At 44.7% G+C, this 24,563-nt stretch overlaps 1 protein-coding gene across 5 annotated transcripts in view; it reads right to left on the bottom strand.

Moving 5' to 3' along the window:
• ENOX1 (ecto-NOX disulfide-thiol exchanger 1) overlaps positions 1 to 24,563 on the bottom strand; it is a 552,986-nt gene that overhangs the window by 83,990 nt on the left and 444,433 nt on the right. For all 5 annotated transcript variants that reach the window (XM_047876641.1, XM_047876659.1, XM_047876649.1 and 2 more), the window contains one exon: positions 9,945 to 10,129. In XM_047876641.1, the coding sequence (XP_047732597.1) occupies positions 9,945 to 10,129 (185 nt within the window). The remainder of the gene's footprint in view (positions 1 to 9,944; positions 10,130 to 24,563) is intronic.

Genomic DNA, 24,563 nt, shown 5'->3' with positions numbered 1-24,563 from the left:
AGGCAGAAAACAGGCAGCGGGTTCTTGCCAGTAATATCGCTAGCAATCAACAAGCACAGCAAGGGCACAGCCCACTGGTCTTCGGCTCCCCTCACCACTGCAGTTCTGGAGCGCCACTTCTAGAATATACTGTAGAAGGTTCTGGAGTAACAGACCGAACATGGGGGCTGTGGTCAGACAGACCTGGGTTGGCACTTTGACTCTGCCAGGAACAGGCTATACTCTGGACGAGTCACTTGACATGTCTAGGTCTCAGTTTCCTCCCTGAGACACTGAGATAAGGACTCGCAATTCAAATGCTCCTGAACTGTGAGCACTGAGTATACTGAGGTGAATTAACCATGGGGAGGGGCCCTCTCGGAGAAGGGGTGTGGGAGCAAGGCCACCCTGCTGTTAGGAAACTCGGATGTGTCCAGACGTGCCCTGCACATCCTGGGTCTTCCCTTAACCCTCTACAATTCTTCACATTTTCACTAGAAATGGGGCGATCACACTTTGTAAAGTAGCCATCCCAAATGCGTTCACATACATGATCTCATTTTATTCCAACAGACCCGTGGCAGCACCCACGGTCCACATGAGAAACCTGAGGTTCCGAGGGGCTGACTGATGCAAAGCTGTACAGAAAAGAGTCAGGCTGGAGCCAGCTTTTCCTTCTGCTGGTTCAGTGTTTTTATTTCCTGGTGCAAGAGCTTGGCATGGCTCAGCTGGCCTACAGGCAGCTAGCTTATCTCCTTATCTTATGGTCTCGGTCCAAAGAAAACAGCAAGATACCCTGGGACCCAACCTTGTGTGAAACTGCTAAAAAAAACCCCAAAAACCCAAAAAACAAACTTGGGGTGGTTTCCTCTCCCTTATCTTTGCTTTTAATTTTTGTATCTTGCCCCCAGTCAAACGGGAATGTGCTTTTAAAACTTCCAGACCCCTGTGCACATGTCAGGTATGATCATTTCAAACCGGTAGGGCTTCGTGATGTAAGGTGCTGGGCCAAGAATCGGAGAATCGGTTTCTATTTCTGGTTCCAAATGTACCTAACAACACTCCAGGAGTCTCACACCCAAGTGGGATACGTACCCTCTTCGGATGTGCCAGGATACGGCCTGCAAATGTTAGAAAATACACACGCCGCCAGCGGGAACTCTCCAAATGACTTAACCGCCTAATGAAAGGTGCCAGTGAGTTATGAATGAGGATTATCATCAGTGTCTCACGGGCTGCTATTACAATGCATCACCCCAAGGTACCTGGCTGAGGAATGGGTACAAAATGAAACTATAAACTCTGGGATAGTTAAGTAAAAAGAAAGGAAGACAATAATGGACCCCAAATATGGCTGTTGTGAACCATCATGTCCGGTCCTCAAAACTTTGTAAAGCCACATCATCTGAGAGATGTGTATGTTTCATAAGTTTACTCTTTTTTTTAATGCTTTACTTATTTTTGAGAGAGAGAGAGTCAGAGAGACAGAGACAGAGCATGAGCAGGGGAGGGGCAAAGTGAGAGGGAGACACAGAATCTGAAACAGGCTCCAGGCTCTGAGCTGTCAGCACAGAGCCCAATGTGGGGCTCGAACCCATGAACCATGAGATCATGACCTGAGCCAAAGTCAGATGTTTAACCAACTGAGCCACCCAGGCACCCCAATGTTTATTTATTTTTGAGAGAGAGAGTCAGAGCACGAGCGGGGGAGAGGTAGAGAGAGAGGGAGGCACAGAATCTGAAGCAGGCTCCAGGCTCTGGGCTGTCAGCACAAAATCTGAGCTGAAGTTGGACGCTTAACCAACTGAGTCACCCAGGTGCCCCTAAGTTTTCTTATTCTAGTCAGAGGTGAAAGACTTTTAATATGAATGTGGGCCATGTCTTATGAATTGTTTTCTATTCAGAAAGAAAAAAAAAAAACGTCGTTTAGGAAGTTGAAATAGAATCAAATAAACACAGGCTGTGTCTCTGCTGCCCTTACCTTGTATAGATTCCAGATGTGTGTGTGTGTGTGTGTGTGTGTGTGTGTGTGCTTACACAGATATTTTTTGAACTTTTTAAGATTAAAGGTTTTACTAATTACACATGAAAGTCTAAAAGAAAGCCTCTTTCTCTACACTGTAATAATGGGATTTTCTTTTTTCTTTTTTTTTTAAATAATGTGATTTTCTTGCCCTGTCCAGTGATACTGAATTATTTTCTGTACTGATGCTTCATATATTAAAGATATTATGATAATGTTGTTATGTGCTTCTTCCGGAATGAGTACACAACCAGATCGTGATGTACGTGTGATTTCTTCCTTCGAACTGTCATTTTTGAGGTTCATGAACCCTACTTAGAAGGAAATCCTCACAATACATTGCAACTTAAATTCCAAGCTAATCGATCCTTAGTTCATTTACCTAAATATTTCACAAAAGCTCTTAAAATGTAATTTGTCATTTATAAGAATGTTGAATTTCTTCCTTTAGAAAAATGTCTTTTTCCATTTTCTTATTCTTCTATGTGTTTGTGTCATTTCCCTTATTTTTTGTAACTACATTAGAAGAACTGTTCTCCCCACTCTGTCTTCCATGACCTCTGTACATCCTTCTCACCTTCCACCTGGAACAGCTTTTATTCCTCTACTCTGTGCGCATCCATTTGAGCGGAGGCTTGCCCCCTCCACACCATTAGCATTCCCCCCCCACCCCCCCCCCCCCCAGCAATTCCCTGCCTCTTCTACTCTTCTAGGGCAAACAACCAAAGCAGAGTGGACAAAAAGTTAACCATTTCTCTAGCATTATTACAGATTTCAGCCTCTTCATGTTGCCTTCTCCTGACTACATGCCTTCCTTTCCTTCACCCTAAAACCCTTCTAATTTGTGCATCTGCCTCCCAATCCTGAAGCAGCTGTCTTTACTCTAAAACATGCTGCCTTCAGTCCCCATGTCCTTTCCTCTTAGACGTCTATACAATGTGCTTGCTGCCCTTCCTTTCCCTATGGATTTCTGGACAGCCAGAATCATTTGCAACACTCTTCTCCTGCCTCCTTCACTGGCCCGCACGTTAATCAAGAATTCATTCGAGGACTGGATTAAAGTTAAAAGCCCCCGAAACACATTCTTGTTCAAGATGTCAGACACAGTACATGTTTATCTGCTCTCTGGGTTTTCTTCCTCCAGAAACTCAATTAAGATGGCTGTCAGTGAATAAACTTAAAAGAGCAAAGAGAATGGGACGGGAGCTCCAGGGAATTCTCATGTATGGGAGATTCTGGCATCTGTGGGATCCCCAACTGTCCCAAAAGTGAAGCCTGGTGGTGAGCAGTGAGTGCCCACTGTGTGGGAGGAGACTTGGCCTGGGAGGAGAGCAGAGGAGAGCTGGACACAGCAGCCAGCAGACCCGCCCCCATAGCTCCTGGGGAAGTAATCCCTTCCCTCCCAGAGAGAAGCACCCCAGCGAACATCACCCCGCGAAAAGAAACCTGTAGCAGCCAAGAGACAGATTGAGACACAAAAGCAAACACCCAATCCTGGAATAAATAGAAATGACTCAGGAACAAAAAGAATTTTAAGCATTCTAATTAGTATTCTCAAAGAGATCTGAGAAGATACTGAAACCAAAAAAAAAAAAAAAAAAAAAAAAAATTGCATGAAAAGACAGTAATCGAAGAAGAAAACGAACATTTGGAAATAAAATAACCTGATGATCAAATAGAAACTTCAGAGGAAAGGATAAAAGACACGGTTTAAACAGATAACATGAGAAGAACGATAATACACACATAGCATGAGCCTAGGAAGGTCCATTATCTGACTGGTGGGCATTTCAGAAAGAAAATAAAAACAGAGAACAAAAGTGGAAAATTATCAAGGAAACAGAGAAACTCCTGTTGCAAAGTCCTGCTACATCTGTCTGTGTTCTTTACCTATAGAACCTCTCCCAAGTTGTTCACAGAAACACCGTCTTAGGTTCACTGGAAGCAATGGGCCTGATGGGCTTTCGAGGATTCTTATAATTTTTAAGGGGCAGGGTTTTTATTTTCCAGAAAAAAAAATTTTTTAAAGCCTCTAAAAATTTTCCTGGGTACAGCTCACTTCGCCTGTCTTTCCCTGAAATTTCTGATGGTCAGAAACACCACCTATGGCACAATCCTGCTGCCGTGATGATCATCCTGGCTTTGACAGGAACACGTGACACTTCACTGCACGTGAACTTGGGAGAGGAAATGAGCACACACTTTTCATTATCTCTTCTAAAAAGTACTTACTAAGCAATTGAACAGTTTTAGAGAAGATTTCAGAAGAGATGCTTAAGTGGTCAGACGCACTCGCTGATGTCATTTCAACACACTTTCATTTCTTTCTTAATATCTATTCCAAAGACCAACTCTTGACCAACCTTTGGCAAAACTAGCTGGGGTTGCTCTATGTTTTAGGGAAATAGCAGTATTATATTTGTCTGTCTCCTTCTGTAAAATTGGTCTAGATTGGTGAGGTTTTGTAAGACAGATACAGAAAAACCATACATATGTTCCCTTTTAAGCCCAGGGGGGAAAACGCTTGTTACTTAATTTCTAAGATGCTGTTGATCATGATAATCCTCTTATCCCAAATTTTGTCCTGTCTTGCTCAAAGTTGTCAAGACAGCCAGCCTTGGTCTTTACTAATGTCAAGCCAAGACTGTTAGAAAGCCACTGCTCTACATGGGCCAATGGTTTACTGGCCTAAAGGCAGTTGGTCTTCAGATGACATTTGCTAACACTATTAAAAAGCATTGGCTCAAAGTATTTACGAGGGACCCTTCTGACATAATCATCATCAGTCACACACAGTTTTACGATCAGCAGCTTATAATGGGATCCTGTTGTTATGTGAATATTTAGCAGTCCTGTCAATATGATTTACACAAGGCTTCGAAAGGAATTGATTTTTAAATTGGTTATTTAAAATTATGACATATTGACCTATCCTCATGAATGAAAATACAAGTATTGTTTAAATTCAAGTGTGATTAAAACCAGAAGGAGATGCCATTCTACACTTCCTATATAGTGGCTAAAAAAAGACAAGTGAAACAAAACAGGCTGATCATATCACGTGCTGACCGACAAGGACACGAAACAACTGGAATTCTCCTGTATCCCATGGGAATGCTTGATGGTATAGACACTTTGGGCAACATTCCAGCAGTTTCTTAGTTAAACACACTTACCATATGAACTAGCAATCCTAGTCCTAGGTTTTTACCCAACTGAAATGAAAACTTACGTCCCAACAAAAAGTCTGTAAGTGAATGTTGCCAGCACATTTGTTCATATTAGCCCCAAAGAGGAAACCATCCAAATGTCCATTAGCTGGTGACCAAATGAACAAATTATAGCTCTTCCTTACATTGGGATACTATCCAGCATAAAGAGGAATGAACTCTTGATATATACAGCAACAGGGAGGAATCTCAAATTCATTACGCTAACTGAAAGAAGCGAGACTCAACGGTTGCATTCTATGTAATTCCACTTATATGACACTCTGGAAAATGCAAAACTCTGACGGGTAGAAAAAAAAGATCTGTGGTTGCTCAGAGTTGGGTTGACTAAAAAGAAACACAAAGGAATTTCTGGAGGGTGACAGGACAATCCTATATTGATTGTGGTCTTGGTCACATGAGTGTATCTATCGATTTGTCAAAACTCATAGAACTGTAGCCCTAAAGAGAGTATTTTTATTGTATGTAAATTTTGCCTCGATAAATTCAGGGATAACTGGAAGATAAATGAGAGTTTGCGATAGGTACATTCTTTCCTTGTATACTTAAAAATACAAATGAAAGCCAACCAGCTCACTACTCTTATGGCAGAGACAAGTTAACTTCACTGCCAGCTTAAGATCAGGTAAAGGGTACGGTGTTACCATGGATACAAACTATTATTTCCTTTTGTGTGAAGTCTCTAATATTAAATCGTGACTCACACGTAATGTAGGGGTAGACTCAGAAACAACCAAAGTCACCCAAGGGTTTTCAGCCTTAGGACCCCTGCCCATGATGTTTTCTTCATGAACGTAAGAGAAACTATAATGTTGGTGAAAATATCTTTAAGGGATTAAAAGAAGAAAGGGTAAAACTGCTTCGCTAAACTTGAGGGCATTTCTAAAAATGGTATGCTAGGTCTGAGGCTGTTAAGACTTTATTTTCTTCTGTTTGTTACAGAAATAATTTCCCGTAGATCGACCGCTAACACAACGGCATGTGGGAGGCTAACCTCTCCTTTAGCTGCTGACTTTCCTGTGAGATCATGATTTTCTAATTAATAAAGTGGAGAGGGGGCAGACTGAGTAAATTTTAAAATCAGCAGAATTCTTTGCGGTAGGGCTCAAATTAGCAAGTTGTGGTAACTTATGCAAAATGATATTAAAGTAGAGGTTGACTCTTAAAGAGCACACATATTTTGGAACTCTGTATTAAAGACGTGCTGCCACAGAGACTGCCACACATCTACCTAATAACCACTGAAAATTAAATTCATAGCCAATGCCACTGAGTGAGCGCTTCCCATGTGCTAGGAAGAGCTATGAATACTTATAGGATGTCAGCTCCCACTGTCTGCCTTGCTATTTATGGTCCAAGAATCCCGAATGATCCAGAGTTCCCCACAGGTTCCATGGTAGTTCTTGTCCCTGTACTCTTGTCCATTACTCTTACGTTCAACAAATACATATTTATCTAGGGGCGCCGGGGTGGCTCAGTTGGTTAAGCATCTGACTCGATCTCAGCTCAGGTCTTGATCTCAGGGTCATGAGTTCAAGCCCCACGTTGGGCTCCGCCTGGGTGTGAAGCCTACTTAAAAAATATATATATATATATATATATATATGTATATATATATATATATACACACACACACATATATATATATATATGTGGTATATATGGTATATATATATATGTACGTATACATATATATATATGTGGTATATATGGGTATATATATATATGTACGTATACGTGTATGTGTGTATATATATATATATATATATATAATATAGCTACCATGTGTCTATTAATGATTGAAATTTTTCCATTCAAAATTTATATGTTGAAATCTTAGCCCCCTGTACCTCAGAAAATGGTATTTGGAAACAGAGTCATTAGAGGTATGATTCGGTAAGATGAGGTCATAGTGGAATAGCATGGGCCCCTCAGTCCTATACAAATTGTATCGTTATCAAAAGCAGAAATTTGGACACTGATACACACAGAGAGGATGCTATGTGAAGATGAAGGCAGAGATTAGGGTGATGCTTCTGCAAGGCACGGAACACCAAGGATTGTAGGGAAACCACCAGAAGTTTGGGGAAGTTCTGGAATAGGTTCTCCCTCACGGCCCTCAGAAGGAACCACTCCTGCTGACACCTTGATCTTGTACTTCTAACCTCTAGAACCATGAGACAATACATTTCTGCTATTTGGGGCATCTGGGTGGCTCAGTCGGTTAAGCCTCCAACTCCTGGGCTCAGCCTAGATCGTGTTCTCGCGTTCGCGAGTTCAAGCCCCACGTTGGGCTTGGTGCTGACAGTACAAAGCCTGCTTGGGATTCTCTCTCTCTCTCTCCCCCTCTCTCTTCCCCTCCCCCACTTGTTCTCTCTCTCTCTCTCAATAAACGTTAAAAAAATTAAAAAAAAAATTCTGCTATTTAAAGCAAATCATACCAAAACCAAAACCAAATCCCACAAAACAAAACTATTTTAAAGTACATTTCCTACTGGCAAGGAAATTCTGTAAATGTGTGAGCAGCCACAATAACCAAACGCCTCTCTCAAGGGGCTGCAGCTTCGCAGTCCCTGATGCTGACTCCCGGGCATCCTTCTCCCCGACGGCCGAGCTCACCCTTACCTCCTCAGATTTCCTTCATATTTGAATCTCTGATTGCCTTAACCATTCCATCAACTTAAAAAAAAATTTAATGTTTATTTATTTTTGAGAGAGATAGCATGAGTGGGAAAGAGGCAGAGAGAAAGACAGAGAGAGAGAGAGAGAGAGAGAGAGAGAGAGAGAGGATCAGAAGCAGGCTCCAGGCTCTGAGCTGTCAGAACAGAGCCTGATGCGGGACTTGAACCCATGGACCATGAGATCATGACCTGGGCCGAAGTTGGACACTTAACCGACTGCACCACCTAGGCGTCCCCAATTCCATCAACTTTTCAAGCAACTGGGGTAATCTTTACTGGAGGAAAAGTGGGCCCATTGCATGAGGCATGAGATGGTAACTGTGGCCTAGGTCTGGCCTCATGGTCTTTGGGGAAATTGACAGACAGACTCTCCTCCCGGCAGGGGCGCCGACACACAGCCCATGTTGGGGCATATGGACAACCCCGGGAGCCTCGCACAGCAGCTGTTACACCAATTTCCAAGTGCGGGGACCTGAGCGGCAACTGTAATGACATTTTCCTGGCTGGCTCTGACCTCTGAATCGCACTGATTTGTCTAACACACACTGTGAACACCAACCAGTTAGGACTCAAAGCCAAGATTCAAAAATCGCTTTAAAATGGCAGGAGACATTTAAGACATAATTTCTGTGAGTTGGTCATTAACTTGCTTCTATCCCAATCTGTACATCTTTTTTTTTTTTTTTTTTTTTTTATAATCCTTTCCTCTCAATTATTTTTCCCTGCTTGGCTAATGTTTCTGTAGCAGTTACCTCTAATCATTAAGACACTTTTGTAGGCAATCCATGCTCCTGAGCTTGGAGAGCAGTCCATATGGATAGGGGCATTAAAACAATATTCTTCTTACTCTACATTTTAGTGTCCCATCATTCTATTTCCATTCCCCTTGTTTAAATAAAAACACATTTTTTCCCCCAGAAAAGAGTGGTTAGGTTTGTACGTTCAGAGGGGTGATATAAAATACTGTGTGTGATGACAATTTACGCTGTATCATTACAAGGTCACTCGAAGGCTCAAACGCCGTTAAGTGATGCTTTCAGAGATCAATCCGGCTATGAGTCTTTGGTTCCATTTCCCGACTGCTGAGGCCTCCCCTCCCCTCAAGCCCTCATCCCAGCAGTCCAAGTTCCTTCTCCTTCCTCCAATGCCCCACAGCTCCTGTCTCTTCCTGACAGTTCCCACAGACACATCTTTAACTTCAGTGCATGAGGCTGAGGTCTGGCACCCTTCACAAAGGCATAGATACCAGCCTGTTTTTAAAGTTGCCCGTACCCCCCATTCTGGAACTTCATCTTTTCCAGCAACAAACGTGTCTTAAGTATGTACAGTGTGTTCATGAAACCTGACTAGACCCTAAGGATGATCCAAAAGAAGTGAAACCAACCCAGAGTTTACACGTACACCGAGCTTGAAAACAAGCTCACCATGCTTCTGGAAATCTGTTGGCGTGCTTTTAACTTAAAAGTTCTCAGGTGGTGGGGCGCCTGGGTGGCCCAGACGGTTAAGGGTCCAAGTCTTGATTTCCACGCAGGTCATGACCTCACGGTTTCTGAGTTCGAGCCCCGCGTGGGGCTCTGCACGGACAGCACCGAGCCTGCTGGGATCCTCTCGCTCCCTCTCTCTCTCTCTCTCTCTCTCTCTGCCCCTCTCCCGCTCATCCACAGGCGTGCATGCTCTCGCTCTTTCAAAATAAATCAACAACCGTAAAGAAATGTCCTCAGATGCTAAAACCCTTGCGTCGTGATCCACGAGGATTTTCTGACCATTTTCCATGCGGCTCACCTCCCCCTACAAACCTTTCGACCTCCCAGATTCTCTTCCTTAGCTTCCTGCCTCGCGGGTCTTCTTCTCTAGCCTGATTTTTTTCTGCAGACTCTGCCCTTCTGCAGTCACCGGCACTTTCCTTTCCTTGCTAGCTTGGCGCTTGTCCTTTCTTCTCCTTCACCTTTCCCGGCAAATGGCTCCCGTCTCACGTCCGCGGAACGCACGCACCCCTTGCCCTCGCGGAAAAAAAAGTCTGGGCCCAGGTACCTGCTGCATGCCCTGCATGGTCTGTTGCAGGAACTGGAGCTGCTGGTCCTTGGTGACGTTGTCCTCCGTTCGGAAAAGCTGCTCTTTCTCCTGTTTCAGCAGCTCCACTTCGTTCCTGTAGGCGTCGAGCTGCCAGCGCAGACTGTCGTTCTCCTCTTTCAGAGCATAGGCCTGAGCAGCCAGGGCTGGAAGGCAAACACACAGCACAAGTTCAGGTCCGTCACCTTCCGGTGATGGGGGCGGGGCTTAGACCGGGGCGGGGGGAGGAGGGGCTTTCGTGGGATGGGGCGTCTCTCACCCAAATTCTTACCGTTCACACCAGCTCAGAAACAAACCCCAAATGCCTGGCCCCGGGGCTCTTTGATTCCCGGCTGGTGAGCATCACTTCTTTGGGAATTTTTATCGATTCCATTTGTCCTGTCTGATGGAGGCATGCTTCTTGTGGGCCCAGGAGTAACTCCTCCCCAGTGCTGGCCTCTCGGCCTCTCCCCCAGTCCGAGGCACCCTCCCGCAAGCGGGAACGTGCTGCTAAGTGGAGACAGCACGGGGGCCACTTTCTTTCACCGAATCAGCCTTTCCACAGGTTGAGGCCTGCAGCCACATCCCAGGGGACAGAGGAATCGACACGGACGTCATTCCTCCCCGCATGGCCGCTGGGACAAATCGCACGGATTGCTCCCCCCCTCCTTATCAGGACGGTAGGCTGGGTCCGTATGTTTCACCAGCAGATTAAAACCCTGCTTCCCTGCAAGGCCGTGACCTTCCTTCCCGAAACCGAAAACTCTCCATGTGTGGATTCGGATCTTAACGTCTCCATCCTACCGAGAAACCGAGACCGTTAACAGAAACGGCAGAGACTTAAAACAGAAGAGTGGGTGGCACAAAGCAACACGGATGGTTTCCAGCTTCCCGGCTGGGGTCTCTCCCCTGATACTAACCGCCGGCGGAGCACCCAGCACGTGAGAGACACCGGACCCGACGATTTGCACGGATTCATCACTTCATCCCCCCTCAGGCCTAGAATGTCGGTTAGGCTGCTCTTAATCCCGTTCTTTACAGAGGACAAAAACGAGGCACAGAGAAGCTAGAGAACTTGTCTCGCCCCACAAAGGGAGTATCGTAAACAGTCTTCAAACCTAGTCCTCAAGTCGCTGGGCTTTTTGCCCGTCCAGATGCGTTTAGTTCTCATCAGACCGTTTGAAACCCCTCGCGACTTCTCTCCCCCCACCCCCCCCCACTCTCCCACCAGTTGCCCACACTTTCTTCCCCCTCCCACAGAAAATGCATTCTCTACTCTTGTAAGCAAGAGAAAAGAGAAGGAGAGATTTCAAAACTTATCAGAAACTTCTTCAAAGGAGTGACTTCCGGTTTGTAAGGGCATGACGTGAGGCCTATTGGCCAGCAGGTTCTCAGTACAGGCTCATTTCCACCCCCTCCCCCAACCAGTGCCAATCAGAGACCACTGGGGGTCAGCCTCCTGGATGTTCTACCTTCACATTACAGTATGCAGATAATAGATCTTTACAGAAGTGCTCTGAGACCCCAGTGAATTCTCTCCTCAAATATCAAACCTCAAATTATGTTAATAATAGTTTTATAGTTGAGTGGTTTATAGTATTCTGCTTTGCAAAATGATTATGTATAGTACACATGGAAATACTAATCAAATAGAACATGCAATTAACCAGAAAATTCCCTACCTCAAACCATTAGGGATCAATTAGTCAACACGCAGTTACTGCATACATACTCTGTGCCCAGGCCTGCCTGGGCATCCTGGATCACAGAAGGAGGAGCCAGATATGTCTTCTCTCAGGCAGCTTAGAAGATCAGAGAAACTGATACATTTGAAAAGAAACAAATACGTTCAAGGGAAGAGAGAACAGCCTGACCGCTGGCATATAGTAGGCATGTGATGAATGCTCGTTGAATGAACAAATAAATGAGCAACTTAGTGTCGAGGGAATTCATCCCGTTGGGGCTCAGAGAAGAGAAAGGAAGATGCGGACCAGAATGATAAAAGAGGGCCTGGAAGGCTCAAGAACTGGGGAAGGATGTCTGAACCTGGACAGGGCAAGAGCATAAGCAAAAGTTCAGGGAAGAGAATTTAAGGGAGACCACTTGGGGCAGGAAGAAGGGAAGCTTGACCAAAAAGGCACATGTCGGTCTGGAGGCAGTGAGGGAAAGGCGGGCTGTGTCACAGGATGAGAGGGGATGGAACTCAGAAGTCAGGCTAGAGAGTGAGATTCAGTGGGGCAGCTGATGGAGAACCATGCCAGGTGCCCGGGCAGCGGAAGGACACAAGGGAATTGGTGATTGAGTAAGATTAGTTTGGCACTGGTGCGTGGAATGAACTAGAGGCTGCAGGGAATGAATGAAGGAAATTTTATTTGGTGTCTATGTGTGTGCAAAACCAAGGAGCAGCCAATTTTACAGTTTCTGGGGACTTACTCATAAAATCGGAAACGACCCAGGGTGTAGCCAGGAGCATGAGCTAGTGTTTTCTAACATCACACTGCCCAACTCCAGATCTTGTCCACACCCCATGACACCAACTCCTGACAACTCAGTTTACCAATCCACAAGGAAATGGTTATGAGGCATCATTTGAGAGGGATGCTGTAATAGGGCAAAATTACAGAAAATGCAAATGATGAAAAAAATGTTGGCACCACATAAGCACATTACTACATTTAGTAGCATTCAAAGACACTTAAGTCATTTCCTTAGGAAGCTCTATTTGGCCCTTTTTCAATTTAGAGTGGCATTTTTATTATCATAACTGATAGCAGGTGTTTGTGAAGAAATCGATTAGTATGCAGGGATGGAAATTACATTTTCCAAATGAATTGCATAGTCTGCAAGATACGCTGAAATCTGTGTAGCAAAATGCAAGCAGTTATAAAGCATGTGCCAGCAACATTATTTAAATAAATTATCTGAACATAAATACATATAGGAGAGTGCACCATCCATTATTTCACGGGCTCTCTTAGAAGCCTGTGTAACGGCACTGCTGACAGTTATTCTTGGCTGAGCCGAGTGGCCACTATTCTTGCCAAGGAAGAGACAATGCTGTTTGCATTTCTGGAATAGGAATGTGATATCATTATATACATATACATATACATATACATATACATATATATGTATATATACATACATACATGTATATGTATATATATATATACATATATATGTATATATATGTATATATACATATATATGTATATATATGTATATATATACATATATATGTATATATGTATATATACATATATATACATATATATGTATATGTATATATATACGTATGTATGTATATGTGTATATATATATATACACATAATTTTTTTTAAAAAGCAGCTGTAACTCTCCTCCCTCCACCCCAAATCAATACCATAGCCAATCCCATCAATGTTTTTATAACTGAGGCATATAACTAATTTACATTCCTGATTAAATGATTTCAAGCTTGATAGTTGCAAAAAAAAATGGTTACTCATGTGGCAGCAAAATGGTTATTTCTACAGGGTGAGAAATTGTATATTGACTCCACTTAACTTCAGGCCACCTGTTTGTAAACATTGTTAAGTGTCATGGGCAGCCCTGAATGCACCCGTCACATGAGGCTTCTGGGAACATTATGTTCCTTGAGCCCGGAAAGAAACAAAGTCCTGATAATTCCTAGCGTAATATCATTTTTTCAGGATATTAAAAATTCAGAAACTTGACCAAGTTCCATTCTTTCATTGCTCTCCCTTTGTCTTACTCTTTAGCTCTTTCCAGGACACTGTATTAAATGAAAACAGTCTTGAAAAATGTGTAATCAAGCTTCCATGATAAAATTTACCCTTGAGAGACTGCATAACAAATTCACTATTCAAATAAGCGTAAGGATTAAAAATAACCTACAGTGTGTGTCTTTTTGTAAGATTCCCTGAGGAGTGTACTATGTTCTGATAAATGGAATATTTAGCTAAGAGCCACCACCTGTGGATTACCCATTTGCAATAATTAACACAAAAAGAATACAATGAGCCTTCAAATGTAAACTACTCTTCTGAATCCAATGAAATCTTCCTTTGGTGATTCTAGTGGCACCTGAATCCAGTGGTGCCTCTGGATTATCAGTAATTCACTCACAACCAACCAGATTATTGAGAAGATGGGGCATCCAAAGGGGAAGGGCAGTGCGGTTGTTCCGACCCTAGAAAAATTGTTCCCGCGATTTTCTGATTGGATCAAAAATGAAACAGCAACAGAAGAAAAACTTTGCCAAGCAAGATTAAATTACATTTCAAAAATTAGCACTAGACTACTAAAATTACCAAAGTGACGTCAGTGTAGGAAAATTGATCCAAAGATTAAATTGTACTGCTGAAAAGGAGGTTTAAAGGGATTACAGCAGCTTGCTTTACCCTTTACGAGATTCCATACAAACCATTATCCTTTATATTAATTATGGCCAAAGTGACCTCTTCCTGTCTCCTGTATTACTTACTGTGTTTCCATGGGAACAGAGAGTAGCAGGCTTAACTTCTTTAAGTAAATAATCTGGGGAAAGCCTTGAAATCTCTCTCTTACCAGCCGGAGCCGGCCTCAGAAAAATAATTAGCCCTATATGAAGAATGTAAGTTATTTTGGGTTATGTCCCGGTAAGCTGACGGTATGTTAATATCTTTTTTCCTGCTCAGGCAAGATGTAACTAAATTAATAAAACACTTTAACATATTATTCCTAACAATATCTGGATGTCTCAAGAACTGTTCATCTTTGTGTCTTTGGGGAACTCCGCGTTTAACATTCTCCCTCCACTCTGCCAGATGCAGACGCGGAATGCCAGGAGAGGGCTGCTGAACTGTGTGTTTCTTTCCCCCACACAAGAAGCCCTTCTCAAGGATTCATCAGCTGCTGCCCAGATGGGCGGCTGTGCTGACAGAGTCAGAACACGGGATGATATGGACAGGTCCAAGGCCTGGAAGACACCCCCACGATATCGGTCACCTTCCAGCCCCCCTGGGCTAGTGACTTAGCTACTGGCCAGGCCCCATCTGCCTCTCCCCAAGCCTCTCCTTGCAGGCTGCCTGGCTGGGGGTGGGGGGGTGGGGAGGGGGGTTGCCCTTCTGTGGCAGAGACAGCATGCGGTGCACCCAAACTCATGCTTTTCTTTGCTCAGTGCAGCGTTGCTCCTGACAGGTGACTGTCCCAGAGGCTGGTGCTCACCAGCGGGGCATGAGGGAGCGAGGGGTGTCTTCTGAATAATGTCTCTTCCCGCTGCTGGAATGGGCCTGGGTCTCTGACTCACCACACACAGGAAAGGTGCCCGGAGACTGACAGTGTCTGCTTAGGGACTCTTCTGTGCTCAAGAATAAACTTTTCGAGGGCACCCGGGTGGTCAGTCGGTTAAGCGTCCGACTCTCGATCTCAGCTCAGGTCACGATCTCACAATTTGTAAGTTCAAGCCCCGCGTCGGGCTCTGTGCTGATGGTGTGGAGCCTGCTAGGGATTCTCTCTTTCCCTCTCTCCCTACTTCCCCTCCACGTATGCTCGCGCGCTCTCTCAAGATAAACAAATACATACAAAAATGAAAAAAAAAAAAAAGCTTTTTCTTGTTGCTGGGAAAGCCCCTGAAAATATGGGCCTTATTTATAAACTAGCTGGTGTTCCTGTAAGCCAGTATTTCCCCCAGTAACGGCCTCCGTCCAGGTTCTCAGGTGGCGGTGGTGCTGACGGGGCCGCGAGCACGCTCTGAGAAATGCTGCTCAGACCATCGCTCGTTCTGTCACCTGGTTCCTGAATTGGGGCTACGGTTGGCTTGTTTGGACCAATCCTTCTGGAGGAAGCTCCATGCCCTGCACCTTTGAGGGCAGTCCTGCCCCGGCCACATCCCAATGCCCTCAGCGCCTCCTTTCGGAGTGAGGGTGAGAGTTCACCCTTCCCCATCTCCCCCAAATAAAAAGCAGCAGTAGGAATAGTGGTGGTAACAGCTAACAATTTCTAACATGCCAGGTACCGTGCGAGGCATGTGACTTGCACGATCTCCTTGCAGCGTCCAAAAACACGATATAGTGAGTATGATCGCAGCTTCTATTCTACAGGTGATGGAGCTGGGTTTGAGAGACGCAGGGGTTGGAGGCGCAGGCTTTCCACCCAGTTTACCTCCCGTCCTCGACATAATGCCATTGGGGTAGCCTGGGCGCAGATAAGTGCTGCAGCCGGAGAGGGAAGGAACCAAGGACACCACGAGAGTGGCAAATTTGTTGCTAAAACAGAAAACGGCTTCCACTTGTGGCACTGTTTGGGGAGCGTTCTGCTTGAGGCCCTATTTTAACACAGACACACAAGTCTCTTCTGCAGGAGAATCTTGGGAATGATCCAGAGGGAAGGACCCGTCTGGCCCCCTTTGGACAGTCTTGACGCCTGACTCAGACCACTTAGGGATCCTCCTTCTGCCCCCCGTGTCTCTCTCCTCTGAAATGGCCACACTGATAGTCATGAACTGCCGAGCTCCTGAGCCGCAGTTGGTTAATAAGGCTCCATTGGGACAGCTGTGTCCAGGGGTGCCTGGGTGGCTCAGTTGGTTTTTGGGTGTCTGACTTCAGCTCAGGTCGTGATCTCGCGGTCCGTGAGTTCGAGCCCCGTGTCGGGCTCTGTGCTGACAGCTCGGAGCCTGGAGCCTGCTTTGGATTCTGTGTCTCCCTCTCTCTCTGCCCCTCCTCCACTCACGCTCTGCCTCACTCTCAAGAATAAATAAACATTAAAAAATACATGTATTTATTTAAAAATAATATATATAATATATAAATATATATTATATATAATATATAAACATATATTATAAAATATAAATATATATTATATATAAATGTATTATAAATATAATATATTATAATAATATATATTTATAAAATATTTTTATATATAAAATATTTATATTTATATATATTTATAATATATATATTTATATATAGAATGTAAATATAAAATATATATAATATATTATATATATTATTAGATATTATTATATATTATACCTTATATATTATATATAATATATTATATATATTATATAATATATAATATTATATATATAATATATAATATATCTTATATATAATATATATAAGATATATATGCCTCCCCCTCCCCCAACCCTCTGACCTCACCTGTGTGGTTGCTCTGTCATGTGCCTTCAGTTACAGTAAAGGCAATGGAAAAACCTCTCTTCCCACCGAGTCCCGTCCCCAAGATGTCCTCTGAACAGGCCAAGGAAAGCCCAAGACAAGACCCGGGCCTGCCCTCAGCTGACCAGGGGAAGGAAGGCCTGGGGTCCTTGGGCTGCTGCCATGTCGGTGCCTCCCAGTGTCCAGACACAGAGCTGAAGGGCATCTTGGCCCCGCTGCCCGGCCAGGCTCCTGCTAGACAGCCTCCTACGGTCCCAACAAACTGTAATCGATCTGTTTCTCAGTCACACCTGTATCACCGCGGAAGTAGCAATCTTCCTCAAATTGCTCACGGAAATTCCTTCTGCTACATTTTTGCAGGATTATTATTATTACAACTTAGCATTGACATAACATTTTATATTTGCAGTGTGCATTATAGCCTGCCCATTAGCTATTATTAAGGAGAGCTAAACAGAAGCACAATGCGGTGTCTATTTCCATCTTTGTGTGAGGCCGGTGGAATAAGGGTAATTTGGAGAGTGCAGGTAAGCTAGATCCTGTTATTATAATGGCTTAAATGCGAGTCTGGAGGCACAACCCACAGCTGGCGACTCAGGAAAAAACCCCCCCGTCTGTCTCCCCTTCCACACAGCTCATCCTCACCTAGGGGTCTGCGCCCCGGAGCAGCGGCCACAAGGTGCTGCGGGGTGCAGACACCACGGAGAATTCACATCATGCCTTCCTGCTTTGCCACCGACCTTATTCTCCTCTGATACCGCCCCCAGCTGCCCCCATCGTCCCCAGGGCAAAATGAGGGGAGAGGCTTGCCCACTCCTTTCAACAGCAGGATAAGCCTGCAATTTAAAGTACTGTTGAAGGATGCTGGGTGGGGGTGAGGGACGCCTTTCGAGGCCTCAGGCGAGCACAGATCAAGACCCAGCAGTCTCCGGGAGAAGGTGGCCAGACTGCCAGGGCAGGATGAAGGGGAAGGAGGGGAGAGGGGGTTGGGTTGTTGGAGCCCCAAACCCAGGCAGCAGGGCTACCGAGAGGGGCATTTCTCCCCTCAACTCCAGCTCTCCCCCCCCCCCGCCCCCCTTTACTTTTTTTGATCAGATGTCAGTTTTCTTTTTCATTTTCAATGTTGACCTCCAAGATTCAGGACTACCTCTTTTCTACCTTCTGAAGGCTTTAGAGATTCCTTTTCAGAGCAGTCAGACTCAGACCAAGATAAATCTCACAAGGACACAGGTTTCGGGGGCGTGGGAACGCCTCCCCCGGCCTTGGCCGCCACCCTCGCACACAGAGCGCCCCCCTTGAGTACAGCTCTGCACCACTGGCTTTTAGCTCTGGGCCGCTGCACCCTACGTAGCGGTTGGTCTTGTCCTACCAGAGAAGCCTGAAACACAACCTCTCCCCTGAAGGAGTTCCTGGTCTCATTTCTCATTTCCTCACCTACCTGTGGCCTAAGGACCTCATCTCCTTCCCCCACGAACTTGCGGATTTCTTGGTCATTTCTCATTTTCTTCAAGACACCTTCCCCTCAAGAAGTGGGGATTTCCTGCTCCTACTAACACCTCCCCAGACACACACACACACACACACACACACTCTTGAACTGGTGGTTTCCACCACATAAAACACATCCACACTCGGAAATGTGAAGAGAAGCTCAGCCCGAACCTCAACATTCTCAGATGTAGGCACCATCTTTTGCAAGGAATAGCAACTTTTCCCACAGGTTTTTTGTTTTTTTTTTTTATCTCAGCACATCACATACTTGGGGCAACAAAGAGGAGTTGCACAGAAAACGCTTTTCTCCCCTCAGTTTTTGTGCTTTATATAAACGTTAACTATCCAGTCTACTAAGAGAGAACCAAGACTTTGCTCGCAAGCTTTTTTGGGGGGGTGGGGGAGTGGGGGGGGGAAGTGGTGGGTGGGGACTGTGCTTGGGCTGCCCGTGAAGTCTCATCCTCTCCACTCTCCTGGTCACCAGTGTAGAGACTGATGTGCACGTATTTGTGCCTGACATTAGGGCAGAAAGAATTCCTGTCGTCTCTAAGTACGTAACCACAGTAAGATGACACTGGTATGAATAACTGAAGCCAGTATTCCTCCAAGTTTCCTCCACCCACAGCCCTCATTTGTTCCACTTTGGTATCTTAAATGGGAATTCTTGGAGCCATCCCATCCCAGACCCTCTGAATCTGAGGGTCTGGAATGGGGTCTGAGGATATGCCTTTCAACAACCATCCAGGGTGGGCTGAATGCATGCCAAAGTTTTAGAACCGCTTCCCTGGCCTGTAGGGACCGGATCCCCGTTCCTTCGTAACTTTCTTCCAGTCTTAAATTTCTTTCGTCATTTTTTTTTTTGACACCTGCTTTCTCTCAGCCTTTTCTAGCCGCTTTTCTGTTCTTAAAAGGACCTTCTCATCTCCAGCTTTTACCCTCCAACATGGCCGCCGAGGCCTCTCCGCCATCTGCCTTGCCTTCTCGCATTTCATCAATCTATCCACCCGTTCCTCTCTGAACGCTACTTACTGCCTCTCCCGTGATGATATTGTGACTGAATGCTTTCATAAATCCTCCAGGCAGTGTCTCCAAAACACATTTTTCTGATCTACTGGATGTTGTTGCGTATTAGTTTTCTTTGCAGCCATATTTCTGGAGAAAGTGCCTGCTGCAGCAGGTCCGGGGCTTGAGCCCCGGAGAGGCCCAGCCCAACCTCTGTGCCCGGTGGGAACTAACGACCCTTGGCCAGGGGTCCTGACACCAGCTGCTTACTGAGGAGAGGGGGCCCATCCCTGCTTGTCTCTAACCACTGATGGATGAAAAAACAGTTCCTGGCTATTCTCCTAGAGTCTGAGAAAAGCAGAGACTCTGTACTTGGCCTTCCCCACGTTTTTCTGCATCAGACTACCCTCATTTTTTTTTTCTTTCCTCCCAAACAACCTTTTTCCGATTATCCAGAGGATGCTTCACATGTTCCTCACGCAGCTATGACGGGGGGGGGGGGGGGGGGGGGGAGGGGAAGGGTGGTGGTTCTCCACCTGTGTCATGGATGCCATACTTAAACCAAGAAACTAGCTCCCTTTCATTTCTTCTTTCTTTGGTCCTTGGTGATTTGCCACGTCAGTCACATCCTTTCCCCTGAACATTTTTATCTTTTACTTCATTTTCTTACCTTAAAATTTGTTATGCTTATTTATTGTTTGAGAGAGAGAGCGAGAGAGCGAGCAAGCCAGGGAGGGGCAGAGAGAGGGACAGAAAGAAATCCCAAGCAGGCTCCGTGCTGTCAGCCAGAGCCCGACTTGGGGTTCAAACTCACAAACTGTGAGATCATGGCCAGAGCTGAAACCGAGTGTCGGACACTTAACCGACAGAGCTGCCCCGGTGCCCCCCACCTTTTACTTCATGTTCATTTTCTTCTCATCCTTTATTACCTTACCTCAACCTGTTTCTTCGCCCTGTTCTTTCTACCTATTATTGATGGACATCAGGCCCCATGTCATGTACCAGTGGTTTTCAAGCCTTTGTGCGGCAGAAATACCTGAGGACTATTTTATAACTCACGTGAGTGGGCATTAACTCCCAGCCGTTGCCAGGAAAGCTTCCCAGCTCTTTCTCACGCGGAGCCAGGGCTGTGAATCACTCATCTACGCCTTCTGTCACTGCTCACCGGTATCAGTCTTCCACGTTGCCATAGTATCAGGTATTTGCAAAGGGCCATGGAGCCTCTTCCTTGGCCATTTCTTACAACCTCAAGTAAACTCTCTTAGGATGAGCCTCACGTTACTATCAAGAAGGCTGGGGCTTGGAAGAGACACATTGTTTGCCAAGCCACTCCAGGAACAAAACTCAGCTACTTCCAGAGGCCTCGAACTTCATCTGGCTCAAAGTTATTTATTATGTTCAGTGTCTCTAAATGCTTCCAGGAATACCGGTTCTCACTCATCTATCCACTTCCTTAGAGCGTTTCTAATGATTTTGCCACCCAAAGGACCCCCCTCATCAAATGAGTGTCAGGGTGAACTTGGCCTTCTTTAGGCCCAGAGAATAGGAAGGAAGGAAATGTGGAAGGAAGCCTTCCAAAACCGTATTTTCAGAACCCTTGATTTCCCCTCCCTTAAGATGGCTCTAGTTCACATTCTTCAACGGGACACATCTTCTCATTCCTGCTTTCACCCCCAGAGCTTGAGTGCTACAAAAGCCTGCTTCAACAAACCCCACATTCATCTTCCCCGAGTCCTTGGGCAGGGAAAAGTGCACGGATTTTAAAAACTGTCTAGATGGCTAAATTATAGCAATTTTTCTCTGGGAGAGAGTTGTTCAGATATTAAAACCTTCTATGTACTGAGTGTGATAATCTTTCTCACATTCCCACAAAAAAAAAAAAAAAAGAGCAGTTTTTGCTTTGCTCATTAAAATGATTTGTTTTTGGTTTTTGATGAGTGTAATTTCTCAGGTAGCAATGTTTCATTCTTACTAGCGACTCCTTAAAAACCCTCTGCAAGTGCGGAAGCCCCAGTTAAGCACTATTAATCAAATGCTAAATGCTTTTAAACAGCTCTACCCCTTTTTTTCTAATTGAGAAAAAGAGCTGTTTGGGCAAGTTTATGGGGTGACCTTGATTGAATTAAAGAGGTCAGGGATGGAACAGACTTCAAACTCATATTCAATGATTTTAAAGAAATGACTTCCCTCCAATTAAGCAGGAATTAGCATGAAATATTTTGTTTCCGAAAGGTTAAAGGAATTCCTCTGAGAAACCAGCTCTCTTGTTGCCTGTTCTTTATTGAACACGAGAGAGAAGGCGCCACGGATAGTTTCAGAGAAAGTGCTTTGTTAACATGGTGCTGATGAGCTGGCATCGATTATAACATTCCTTAGTGTCACAAATGCTGTATCGAAGGGGCAAAAAGTCCACTTTAAGTTTTAATTTCTGTTTCAAAAGCCCAAAGACCCAACAACTTCCAATGACTAAGAAAAATCAAGTTACGTTGTCCATCTGCGTTAATTTCAACCTAGTTCTAGGGGCAAAGTTTCACATATTACTTTATTTCTTTGCCGTTCCTCATTTCCGTTCCATCCCTAACCTTGCCATAGTCTCCCACCTTTTAATGGCCTGAAGGGACAGGTTCTTCTCCCTGCTTTAAATAGTAACACACAGAGTTGGTGACACCGAGTTATGGAAGCAGGATTGTCCAGAGGAAGGAGAGGGGACCAGACACGTCGGTGGAGGTTTGGGGACTATAGGGCATTGTTTTTGAGGAGCGTTAGTTAGTCCTGAGAAGAACACTGGCCACGCTCTTTTACGTCCCTGCTCCTGCCAACTTCAGAGAGGCGTGGAGACACGGATTACACACAGGAGGGTGGCAGAGGGGGTACTACAGAGGGCAAGAAGGGACTTGAAGGGCACGCTCTTCTTCTGAGATTTGGGGCAAGTTAGTAAACCTCCATCAGAGCTCAGGATCCTCATCTGAAAAACATGGTCAGTACTGGGAGGATTAAACAGATAATAGTTGTGGGGTTTTTGTTGTTGTTGTTGTTGTTGTTTTTATTTTTTGGAGGGAGGGGGGTCCCAAACTGAAAAAAAAAAAAGCCCTTCAACAAATAAGAAATTAGTTCTTCCTAGTTTTAATTTCCTATCCCTTCATTTCACAAACTCTTGTCCTTGTACCGTGCAACGCCACATGCTGGCCATTCAGAAAGAAAAAGATCTCAAACTAGTCTTTAAGGAACACACGGGGTGGAAGGTCCGCCCGTGTCATGTTTTTACTCTTCTTTGCTTGCAACAAAATACAGCCTTCTCCAGGGAGAAGATGGAGTTCAGATGCATAGATTTATACAACCTCTTTTCAGATAATCTCAGCCCCCACCGTTCCTTAGGTCAGGGTGTACCTGCTCGCATGGGCTATAACTCCTGACGGTCCAGGGGGCCGTGAGCCAGTGCTATTCCAAGAAAGGAGAACTCTGATGATGTGCTGCTAGGATTCTTCACAGCACACAAGCAACGCTCTCAGATCAAAGACCGAGTCTCGATTAGTCTTACAAGACTCTGTGTGCTAATTTCTCTCCTTAATCTGGTACTTCGAGACAAGTGGTCTCATGGTCCCGTACACGGCATTAAGAATTCTGTGAATATTTGTTTTAATTTTATCACCGCTTTGTAGTATGGCATTGCTTGGCACATTGCATGGTGGCAAAGAGCTAAGGACAGAGAAATGGATAACTTTAGGGTGCTCGGGTCACATAAACTATCCTAGAAAAGCGTGGGATGGCAGGTGGAGACAATTCCTGAGACACGGACTGGTAAATCACTAAAAGAAGAGTAACCTACCTCTACAAGATTTGCCAAATACGCGTTGTCACTGAAGTTGTGTCTGAACGCTTGTAATTACAAAAACCCGAAACTTGCAGAATTTATCTGACATTCCAACTAATTACTGTTAGAGGGGAAACAACAACAACAACAACAACAACAACAAGAACAACACATTTTTCTCATTAAATTAAAACATGGGATGGGCAGGGAGAGGGCATAATACTTGTAAGATCTCTCCTGGGTCAAAACTTCCCTGAGTCTGTGCATCTCAATAGGATTGGTATTATCGTAGATGCTGTCCCTCTGATCTTCAAGACTTATTGAGAGGTACATCTCATAAAAAAAAAAAAAAAAGCCCAGGAACAATGAAACAGGGACAGCACTACAATAAGTCCTGAAATTAGATGGTCAATAAACTGGTGATCTTCTCATATGCTCTCCCAGACCCTAGGGATGCAAAGGAAATATGGGATGAGATGGGAAATAAAAGGGCTAATATTGTGGTTCAGATCATTCCAGACCGACCGTCAAGTCTGTGCCTGTGTTTTGAGAAGTACCTTGATTTTTCTCTTTACTTTTCTGGAGAGCTGGGGAGTGGAAGACACGAGTTGTGACAGGGTGTAGGGTTTGCCAAAGGAAATGCGTGATGGCACGGCTCTTTCCCCGTGCACTTTACCTCTTCAAAGCATTTCTTCTTCTTGCCTAAAGCCATAGAACAGATTGCTTTTGAGGAAATAAATATCACTCAACTAGAAAAGAGACTGTGCCAATTTCCTGAGTATTTTTAAAAACTGGCATTTCTGTTGGAATGGGCCTAAAAACAGTTTGCTGGATGCACTGCCGATGTTGAAGTCAACCTCTTTCTAGTCAAAAATACAGAAAATAATGGGGAGACTAAACACGAGCCCCAGTCAGCTTTGTCTGGATTAACATTTTAAGGTAATACACTCTCCAGTCTACCTTTGCCTCCAAATGGCATCATGGCGCCACGCACGCACGTCACAGGCTTTCAAAATCCTTGGTTGATTTTATTTGGTTACAGCCTCTTATGAAGCCACTTAAAGCATTTGGGGGAGATTCTGGAGCTTTTCTCCCATCAAATTTAGTGGTGCCTTGTGAAGGTCATTA

The sequence above is a fragment of the Prionailurus viverrinus genome, chromosome A1 (genome assembly GCF_022837055.1).
Source record: "Prionailurus viverrinus isolate Anna chromosome A1, UM_Priviv_1.0, whole genome shotgun sequence".
Classification (NCBI taxonomy): domain Eukaryota; kingdom Metazoa; phylum Chordata; class Mammalia; order Carnivora; family Felidae; genus Prionailurus; species Prionailurus viverrinus.
This window is presented reverse-complemented; position numbering and strand designations above follow the sequence as displayed.